At 38.2% G+C, this 11,016-nt stretch overlaps 1 protein-coding gene across 6 annotated transcripts in view; it reads left to right on the plus strand.

Moving 5' to 3' along the window:
• Window positions 1-11,016, plus strand: part of LOC144204982 (calcium/calmodulin-dependent protein kinase type II subunit gamma-like) — a 28,712-nt gene that overhangs the window by 14,590 nt on the left and 3,106 nt on the right. The window contains exons 8-19 of one of the 6 annotated variants that reach the window (XM_077728994.1): window positions 371-454; window positions 524-618; window positions 691-813; window positions 2,279-2,362; window positions 2,433-2,475; window positions 2,715-2,774; window positions 4,080-4,120; window positions 4,417-4,449; window positions 7,609-7,654; window positions 9,172-9,247; window positions 9,351-9,445; window positions 10,130-10,374. In XM_077728994.1, the coding sequence (XP_077585120.1) occupies window positions 371-454; window positions 524-618; window positions 691-813; window positions 2,279-2,362; window positions 2,433-2,475; window positions 2,715-2,774; window positions 4,080-4,120; window positions 4,417-4,449; window positions 7,609-7,654; window positions 9,172-9,247; window positions 9,351-9,445; window positions 10,130-10,362 (1,013 nt within the window). In that variant the 3' untranslated portion in view covers window positions 10,363-10,374. Of the gene's footprint in view, window positions 1-370; window positions 455-523; window positions 619-690; window positions 814-2,278; window positions 2,363-2,432; window positions 2,476-2,714; window positions 2,775-4,079; window positions 4,121-4,416; window positions 4,450-7,608; window positions 7,664-9,171; window positions 9,248-9,350; window positions 9,446-10,129; window positions 10,375-11,016 lie in introns of all 6 variants that reach the window. The other 5 variants (XM_077728988.1, XM_077728990.1, XM_077728989.1 and 2 more) reach the window with 5 other exon arrangements.

The raw sequence follows: 11,016 nt of genomic DNA on the forward strand, positions 1-11,016 counted from the left end.
CTAATCTAATCTAATAAAGAACAAAAAACAAAGCATTAACTAGTTGCTCTTTTGAGCCTTTTAATCAGGCGCTCCTTATGCAAAAAAATAAACTTCTACATTGAATTTATGTGCCTCATTTTTACTCTGTTAATAAAACACATCACAACAATGCAATATATCAGGTGAAAAATAGTGCCATTCTAAAAAAATTAATATTAATCATTCATTCCCATTTTAATTATTTGGCCGTCCTTCAATGCCAGTAACCGCAAGTTTAGACACTCGCCAAAATATCCTCCTTTTTTAATTTTACAATATGTTCATTTGGGATTCTCATGTACACTTCACAGCACTAGAGTTTATTTACATAGTGTGTTTGTGTGGACAGGCTTTGCGGGAACTCCAGGGTATCTATCGCCAGAGGTTCTCCGAAAGGACCCGTATGGCAAACCGGTGGACATATGGGCATGTGGTCAGTACAAATAACCTTAATCTGGCCAGTATAACCTAAACTCCAAGTTTATTTTGACCTGTGTGTCAGGTGTGATTCTGTACATCCTGCTGGTGGGCTACCCGCCCTTCTGGGATGAGGACCAGCACAAACTTTACCAGCAGATCAAAGCAGGAGCGTACGATGTCAGTATATGTCACTGCGCCATTTAAATTCAGTTTAAAAAACCTCATTTATGTCTTTTTGTATTTATTCAGTTCCCATCTCCAGAGTGGGACACGGTGACTCCTGAGGCCAAGAATCTGATCAATCAGATGTTAACCATCAACCCCGCCAAAAGGATTACTGCCGACCAGGCTATCAAACATCCTTGGGTCTGTGTAAGTTCACGCCCACCACATCATTGTCTTCTTTCTCCCATTTTACCCTTCTTAATCGCTAATTAAGTCATGTGTTAACTATTTATGAGGACAAGTCTCCCTCGCTTTCCCTCACTGCATAGGACATGATTTCAATTACTAAAAAACAAAAAGAAAAGGAATGAATACTTTGACAGTCTTGTCCTATTCTATTTTGTCTCTCAGTACTAGCAAGAATATTTAGGAGTCAAGTAGACCCACAGCTTGTTTAACGTATTTCCATTAACAACAATGGCAAAATCCATTTAAGAGTCAACACATTTTCTGAATAATTACAGTCATACCTCTACTTACGAATGACCCAAAGTATGACATTTTCAGGTTAATTTTTTTTTATATCTGCAAATAAGTAACTCAGGATACGAAAAAGATCCAAGTTACGAAATATCCCCCAAAAGTAAATGCGTTTACTTATCCGTTATTTTATTTGGAAAATATTGTCGCGGATGCATTGATTCTCTCTTTAGAACATCTCTCTCATTCTATCTCATATAATGACAATAAAATCATTCAATTCAATTCTATTGGCTGTCTCACAACAACCACTATCCATGTTTCAAGATTCTCTCTCACATACTTGTCCACCTCGGCTAAATTCTTCCCTGATTAATGATTGCAATTCCCCTTATTAGGCGATTAAAATCCCGTACAAATGTAATGCAGCACATATCTTCACACAGAATTTACATATAAAGTACACTTCTACATACGGAATTTTCAATTTCAGAAAAAGTTCTGGAACCAATTAATTTTGTAAGTAGAGCTACGGCCCTATTAGTTAACTGACCTGTACTGTGAAAGAGTTAACTAAACTGCTGCCATTGAACGTGAAGTTCAGTTTAACTGGGAAGGATGACGAAGGATAGGTTAACTCAGATAGCAGCAATTTATTTGCTATTGACTACGATGGACGGCCATCTTATCTTGGAGGGCTGACTGTTAACTCAACTCCTATGAATGTCTTAATCACCTACTACGAACAAGTTAAGGCATTTAAGGCAAATGAGTTAATTCATAGTCAAAGCAAAGCTCATTAATTGCCAGCACTGCCATTTAAAGAGGGAATTGGCAATTATTACAGTCAATGCCAACGAATGAGTCAACACATTTAGAACCACTCACTGTGATTGAGTGAAGCCATTTGCTTTGAGTAAATGAACTCATTTGCTCTGGTCAACTACGTAATAATTGAACCAGCCGGTGGGACTAAATGAGTTGGCTCATTGATTCAATCCCATCCTCCCCACGTGAATTGGTTTTGCCGTCTATATCACTATAAAGACGATTATTCGCAAATTATTACAAATATTGGATCTAAAATGACATGGAAAAAACATTTTGACCTAAAATACTACGATTGTGTTCATGTTTAAGTCTCGAATATTTCCATGAAGTTTTCTCCTTCTTTTTCTCTCCTCGACTTAAGCAACGTTCCACCGTGGCCTCTATGATGCACCGCCAAGAAACCGTGGAGTGTCTGCGAAAGTTCAACGCCAGAAGGAAACTGAAGGTGGATATTCACTAGAGCACGATTAATTTACAGATTTTCCGATAATTCTAAAATGCTAATTGCTTTCCAGGGCGCCATCCTCACCACAATGCTGGTGTCTAGGAACTTTTCTGGTGAGTAAACACTTAAATATGTAAGGTTGTGTCCTTGACCGTTCGTTGAGGGAGATAGATGTCCAATCTTACACTGATATTGAATGATTCATCAAAATGGATTAGACGTCTATCGCCATCAATGAGAACGAATGACTTAAATCAGTTTACTATGTGAAGATTCTTTCAAAACCACACATGATTTGAATGTATAAACATGGCTGCCGTCCCACCTCGAAACCCTGTCTGTCCTGCCATAGTGGGACGGCAGCACACCAGCCCCGCTGCCACTACCAGCACTGCCGCCATGGCGCAGGAAGGTACAAAATTGCCCATTCCCGCCGTCTTTGCATTGCGATTTGCTCTGCCATGATTTAAAAGGACCTCTTGAATGACTGTGAAAAAAAAGGAAGCTCGAAAGAAAAAAATGGTTGATCTTTCTATGCTTCTGCATGCGCGGGTGCTTGTATATTTTTTATGAGCCGACATTGAAAAAATTAGATGAATGTGTAAGTTTACTGTAATCCGATTTGGTACCCTTTTCTGCCACCTTTGCATCGTTATTATACCCCCAGTGCCTGCTGACGTGCCCATGTGCATGCTCTATGCTCAATTGAATGTCCCACTCGTGACGACTCCCTGCTGGTTTGCATGCAGACAAAATGCAGCCACTTGCAAACTCCACATTTTTAATAGTTAAAAAGAAAGCAGTTTGATACGCAGCAGGCTATTATTACTTTATTTGAAGTGAACGCTGCATGTGGAGAGCATGACGCCCCCCTGAAATGATGGTACAGTGTATTCTGTTTGCCTTAAATGCTCACTTGATTACGTTTTTCTTACTTTCTTCACTTGCTACTCTTAAACACGGAAGGTAAGGGGTAGAATTTGTTTCACGTTCTGGTAGTAAAAATCAAAAAGTACACGTTTGCATGTTTTTTTAATAGATCAGGTGGTAATTTATACTAATTAAAACGTTAGATCTGCACTGAACAAACATATTTTATTGAATGACAGAAAAGGTTTTACAGGATTCAAATATTTTACTTGTTGATTCTCATATAATTCGAGAAAATCCAAAATGAGCGATTTCCTCATGCTTGAGACTTTTTTTTTGTTCATTTAAGACTTTTTCTTGCGTCTTTTTGAGTAGGACTTGTCCACCCAATTTTTTCTTGAAAGGTGAAACTCGTGTTAAGGGCTCATTTTGTCTTTTTTCCCCTAGTTATCCAACTCTGGGGTTTCTTTCCCTTTTAAAATTCAGCTTTCATCTAACTGGGCTGACTTCCTGTTCAATTTTGGGAATGGGGCTTGTTCACCCAGCAAAACTGGTTTCAGGGGTCTTTTTTAATTTAGTTCTGGAGTTTGCCTGTTTGAAATCTAAAATGGTTGACATCCTGTTCAATTCCAGCCATGCATTGCTTATTGAGAGATTTCTTAAGTATTACCCCAAGAAAATCATTGTCTTTGACAATCAAATCAATTGGACTGGGATGAGCTCAGGCTGAACATTATCAGCCCTCCCCTCTGATATTTAGTGTTATATGAATATTCTTTGTTTTTTCTCCTTTTTTCTATTATTCTTAAACGTTCGTGATTTAATTCTCTCCTTCTCTGTGTTGCAGCTTGCAAAACTTTGCTGAACAAAAAGTCGGATGGCGTAAAGGTACGTTTACTCCACATTGTGACCTTCATTGAATTCGAGTAGTACTCTTCCTTCCCTGTCTTTTTTCTCAGATAAATTGCTGGGTTGAGTAGTTTTTAATCAGGTCATAGTATCTTATGTTTGCGCGTAAGCAAAAATGTGCTTTCTTTTTAGTGGCCTACTTCTTTTTTTTGTGACTGTCAGCTTTTTTCCTCCTTTTCTGTGCCCCAAAATTTGGCTGCTTCTTTGTTTTGATTATGATTTTCCTGCTTATTTTCCTCCTCCTCCTCCTCCTCCTCTTCTTTGCCGTCTGTCAGAAAAGGAAGTCCAGCTCGAGTGTTTGTTTAATGGTGAGATGATGAGCTCTCGCCGCTCGCTCGCTGTGGGCTTGTTCATCCATTTGTCTGACACTTTTTGAAGCAGACGCTTAATCTATGTGACACTTTGCATTCTTTCATTCATGGTCTTGTTCTCCATCCTTGCATCTTTATGTATCCTCTTCACAAAACACATGCAACCAATATACTGATAAGAGGTTCTTGTTATGCAACAAATTCCCAATTCTTGCCTTAAAGAAGTTTGGAAGGTTGTTTTGTGCCATTGTGTAAACTTCTGTCACTGAATGTTGTTATTCTCTCGCCTCTTGCCCGTCCGTCATCTATCTATCCTCAGTCATTTGTCTCTGCATGGTAAATTGTGTCCTACATCCGCCATGAAATGCAGAACACTGTCGTGCACAATCCAACTGACAATACAAAAGTAAGGCGTTCATAGTTTATTAGAATAACCACTAGTGTGCTATACATGCTAAAGGCTGGGGCAAAGTGTGCAGGCAAATATAGTCAGTAATTAATAATTCAGCACTGATATTAAACTTTACAAATCGTGCTCAAAGATCTCCATATACAACTCTAGAATATTCTGTATGATAAATACTTCATTTCTCATAAATCTTTTAAGACAAAAACTAATCATTTAGGTTGCAATAGATAAAAAGTTGAAACAAATCATTATAATTTAACAGAAAATCATTTAACACTGGCTTGACCTTATAAGGGTCGCGGACAATGTAATATAATATATGCAGAGCACAAAATAAATTCCAACCTGAATCGTAAAGGAAAATAAGCACATTAGAATTTTTTCTATGCCATTTTGCAATGCAACTTGGAGAGTGGTAGCCTATCACTGACAAACGACAACAAACGGTAATTACGAATAAAACTAACGCCCCGTCCAGTCAATTTACTTCCGTTGCATTAGGAAATATTAACAACATTGATTGGCTGCGTTAGTTACGTGTTATACATGGGTGCAGGTGTTTTTATCATGGCCAAATGACCAGGCTGTGGCACTGCCACTCAATAAGCCACAATTAAAAAGAAATGTTGTCCTTTTAAGATGGAATAGCTGTCGGAGTATGAACAAATAAAAGAACAAGTGGGGAAATTGGGTGAGAAATGTCTCCTCTGCAAAACATGCAGTGAAGCTGAAGTTGTAAGCAAGTTTTCCGATGGGAAAATATTGCATATAATTCAGGGGTCTCAAACCGATTCCCCAAAGGGCCGCTGTGGGTTTTGGTCTTTGTTTCAACCGATCCAGTGTCGACAGTTTAACCAATGAGGGGTCTTCTAAAATAAGTAGCACCTGACTACTATCTAATGATTACTATTGCAAAAGCTGAGGACCGGTTAGAGACCACTGATGAAAATGGAAGCTTGACTATCTCAAGTGACACATTCAGCAGAAAAGTCATTTGAATGAGATGTGAGGACAGATGTATAAAATAAGGTGAAATTAAGTCAGTTTTGTGCATATTCTAGTGACATTTTATTAGGACGTTTTATTCATAGACATTAATCATTACATTTTATTCTGATTAGATCATTTATGGATAGTAAACATGAACTTGCTTATGTCAGGTGTGATTTTGGTGTGTGCCAGTACTTATGATGTTGCTCACACTGGTCCTCGGTGTTCTCAGGGAGGTTGGCTGTATTCCCAGACATATAAAAAATTAGAGGCAACATTGGTCGTGGAGGTGGAGTCGCAACTGATTCAGAGTAAATAAGAAAAACATAGACAAACTTCTAAGGAGAATTTAGATTGTTCAATCAGCCTAACATGCATGTCTTTGGGGAGAAACCCAAAATAAGGAAGAACATGCAAACTCCACGCAGGAAGGCAAAAGCCCAAAGTTAAACCCTGAATAAAAGAATAGTTATGAAAGTTTTTGGGATAGTAAATGTTACTTGAAGTGAACTCAGAAAGAGTAGGACTTACGAGAGCAGAGTTCCGCCTAAGCAATCAAATTCACTGTATTTTGGTAGAATTGACACTCCCTTTAAGGACAAAAAAGTTATCACAAAATTCCACTTCTGACCAATATGAACTTTGACTTTTGACCTTAGTAGCCCAAAATGTCATTGCCTCTTCAATTATATATCGCAAACCAAGTTTGATAATATCCCTTTCTTCATTATTGAGTGTCACAAATTTGTTTTGTGACCTTTGTGACCCATCACCCCAAAATGGAATTATGTACCTCTTCAGTTTCAAATTACATGTCATGCAAATTTGATACCAATCCCTCTCTTTGTTCTTCAGTTATTACGAAATGTATTTTCTAACTCCTTGACCTTTTATCTCATTACCCCAACTTCGAATCACCTATTGTAAATGTATCCAGCAAGGTTGAGAATTAACCCTTTATTTAAGTTTTAGCAAAATTCTTTTTTCTGACCTTTCTAACTTTTGACCCTACCACCCCAAAAGTAACCACCTCTTACAATTCACCTGACAAACAAATCCTACTATACTCCAAATTGTAAAACAATCCCTTTATTCATTCTAGAGTTATCTTATATTTAACAAAAGCCACAATTTTGAATTATTTGTTTTGAATTGTGCTATATACAAATGCATTCATCTTGGCTTGCCATGTCAATTAGGCACTAGATTTGAGCACAAATATGAAATAGTCTTTGTTCATCTTTAAATACCTTCATTCATTCATTTTACATACCTGGCATCCTCATAAGTATTGCCGGAGCCTAGTCCAACTGACTTCAGGCAAAAGACAGACTTCACCCAAGACTGGTCGCCAGTCAGCCATAGGGCACACAGAGACAAATAACCATTCGCACTCACAATCATACCCCACCAGTGGGATTCTTGCCTGCACCTAAGCCAGGTGAGTGGACCACTGCACCACCGGGCGGCATTCATTTCTAAATACTACCCTAAAAACAAGTATTTTATTATTTTACAAAACATCTTAGGCCAAATCTGGGGATCAAAACAAATTAAAAAGCAATAGTAGGCTTGGACAATGCCCGGCTGTTTTTTGCTCCTTGGTGGTTATCATGTATGTTGTCTCTGTGTCTCTATTGGTATCTTTCAATCTCATTTTTTTGGTCATATCTGTCGTGTGTTGTTCTTATCTTTTTTCTTGTATTTTTCTTTAATCGGGTTTGTATCTCAAGCATGTGATGATGGTCTTCTTGCAGGGCTCCACGGAGAGCTGCAACAACGCTGAAGAAGAGGAGATGAAAGGTACGAAAGGTACTTGTCCCACTTTCACTTTCTCCGCATGCTGCTATTTTTATTTCTGGTCACATTTTTTTTTAGGCTGAACATGATTAGTTCATGTTTAATATTGAATGAATGATTTTATATTTTTTGTATTTAAAAATATTTTTTAAGTTGCCATGTTGAACAATTTGAATATTTTTCATTTGAAAGAATTATTTAAAAAAATTATTATTATTATTATTATTAAAAGTGTACATGAATTTCATTTTTCAAGTACATCCTTTTTGAACATGCTACCGACCACACCGAAAATGTCAACTTGGCCAGACATTGAATCTTGTAGGGCAAGGCTCTCTCTCGCCCGTGTGGCCGAACAGGCGACATTGGTACAAGTGTGCTTTTGTGCCCAAGTGACACTAACACTTAATCCTGTCATTAGTCCCAAAACCTCCTGAAAGCAGCTAATCTGCTTACAAGCAGACGGAGAACATGCCGAGTCCTCGTGTTGAAGGCGCATGTGGACAATGTGGTGACATCATCTGATCCCATTGAATGGAATGATCATGTTTCAGTGTCATTAGTAGCGATAGACCATTTGTACTCGTAACGCCTAAGAGATAATGTGCTAGTGGATTTGACCTCTACCACAGTCAACGGCAGCAAATAATTTTTAAGCAACCATTTAGTAATGATCTTTTCTTTCACAGCAACTCTCTAATCCTGTACTGCCACCCCTTGGTTTTCACTCTCTAGTGCAGATTTTCATAATGTGTGTCAGATTGTTGACATTCTCTACCAATTTTCTGCTTCAGACTATTGTGGTATTTTAAATAACCATATTAAAAATGGTCATAAAAAAATTATCAAATTCACGCTAAAACTCGCAAGTAGAAGATTGTGGATAGATTATATTGAAATATTTATACATTACAATATTTACTTATGTATCCCAGTGGAGTGAGTGGTTAGAGCGTTGGCCTCACAGCTCTGGTGTCCAGGGTTCAAATCCAGCTCATGTCCATCTGTGTGGAGTTTACGTGTTCTCCCCGGCGGGCCTGTGTCCTCCGGGTACTCCGGTTTCTTCCCACATTCCAAATACATGCATGGTAGGTTTATGGAACACTCTAAATTGCCCCTAGCGGTATGGGTGTGCATGGTTGTCCGTTTCTTTGTGCCCTGTAATCGGCAGGCCACCGCCTCTGGCCTGGAGGCATCTGGGTTTGGCTCCAGCACCCCCCAGGACCTTAATGAGGATTAAGCTGTTCAGAAAATGAGATGAGAGAGATGAATATTTACATGTGCATATAACTGTAACGTTTAATGTATACTACTTTTAGGTGTTGTATAGATGTTATAATCTGCAAGTATGGTATAGATTAAAATGGGGATGATCCTACTTTGTGTTATTTCGATTATCGCAGCAATGTCTGCTCTACATTATCTGCGAAATTTGAGGGAAGACTGTAAAACCTTTTAAGTACACAGAGTTTATGAATGTGTATTTTAAAGACTTAAACTTTCTGTGTTTGTGTGTTTAGGCCGCAAACAAGAAATCATTAAGATGACCGAGCAACTGATTGAAGCCATTAACAATGGTGACTTTGAGGCCTACACGTACGTTTGTTTTTGGATTATTCTATTTGTTAAAAATCTGAACATTATCATGATAAGTTCTGTAACTGGGAGTCATTTTAATGTGTTGCTGCTGTTGTTGCAGGAGAATCTGCGATCCAGGCCTGACCTCATTCGAACCAGAAGCTCTGGGAAATCTGGTGGAAGGCATGGACTTCCATAAGTTCTACTTCGACAACTGTACGATTTTATTCAATCATATTTATCTTAAATACAACTGCAACAAAAAATCAATATATTATTACTATATTTTATGCAATCCAAACGCGGTCAATAGTTCTATCAAAGTGATTTTGAATGAATTTAAACTGTATTCTTAGGAATTTTCAAATCTGTAAATAATGAGCCATTTGATAATTATACTTTGAGGCATAGTAGTTACATTTGTTTATTCACACCAAAAATTAACCTCAATTGTCGTGATGAAAAAATGTTGCAGATGGATTTGTGTTTAGTTTTTCTCTGACATAATACTAAATGAAAAAAGTTGAAAATTCTAAATCACGAAAAATTGGCATGTCGTACTCAACTCGTAAACCCTCTATCAAATAAATTATATTTAAAAATAACATGTTTTTAAATTCATGTATTAACAATATCTATTATAACAAATATTTTAAATTCATATTAATTTTTTTTCAGGACTGTGACTTTTTATTTTCATTAGATAACTATCAATTTTAACACAAACTGATATTTTAAATTCATATTTTATTTTTATTCGTAACTAGCACATGTACTGTTTTTATTTTTTGTTTCACTTATTAAGGGGACTTGGAAAAAACCTCCAGTTACTCCCAAGTGTCCTTTTGCTTTGTCACATGGCGCTAATTGTATGTCGGCTTTCTTCTTGTCCTCTCTCAGTGTTGAGTAAGAACAGCAAGCCCGTGCACACCACCATCCTTAATCCACATGTGCACCTGATGGGCGACGACGCTGCGTGTATCGCGTACATCCGCCTCACGCAGTACATGGACGCGCAGGGTCGTCCGCGCTCCTGCCAGTCTGAGGAGACCCGCGTTTGGCAGCGCCGTGACACCAAGTGGCTCAATGTCCACTTCCACTGCTCAGGAGCCCCCGCCGCACTGCTGCAGTGAACCCCACGCACGGTGAGCTGCTTCAATATGTTCCCTGCTATTGAACACAACAGATCATTTGAATTGACATTGCTGTCAGTGCTAACATGGCAAAGCAGCTCAGTTGTAGGTCAATGTGAATGTCCATTCCTTTGAAATCCTTCAAACCGCTAATAGCTAACTTAAACTTGTTGTGGATTACTCTATTTACTCGCATATAAGCCACATTTGTCGGACAAAAACAAATAATGACTGAATCGAGGTTTTACGGCTTATATGCGCATAAAAAGACGACATGCCCAAAACTGCAAGGTGACAAACGCCATGAGACAAGACAATGCAGCCGATACAGTAATTTATTTCAAAATAGAGAAAAGATGAACAGATAAAACGCTAAACTAAACGTATTTTGACATTTAAAAATTAAATAAATAAAAAAAAGATCTTGTAGAAAAGGTGAAAAAACTCACTTGTGCTTGCGACCGCTCACTCATTTGTCAGAATTTGTGGGTTTCTGATTGTCCGCCTGCCTCTTGGGGATTGACCACAAATTCCCTATGGGACTAAGGTCTGGAGAGTTTCCTGGCCTAGAGCCCAATGTTCATATTGTGCTTTCTAAACCGTTTTGTTATGACTTTTGCCCCTGGATGGTTGAGAAAAGTTGCTCTCGGTGGT

The sequence above is a fragment of the Stigmatopora nigra genome, chromosome 12 (assembly GCF_051989575.1).
Source record: "Stigmatopora nigra isolate UIUO_SnigA chromosome 12, RoL_Snig_1.1, whole genome shotgun sequence".
Classification (NCBI taxonomy): domain Eukaryota; kingdom Metazoa; phylum Chordata; class Actinopteri; order Syngnathiformes; family Syngnathidae; genus Stigmatopora; species Stigmatopora nigra.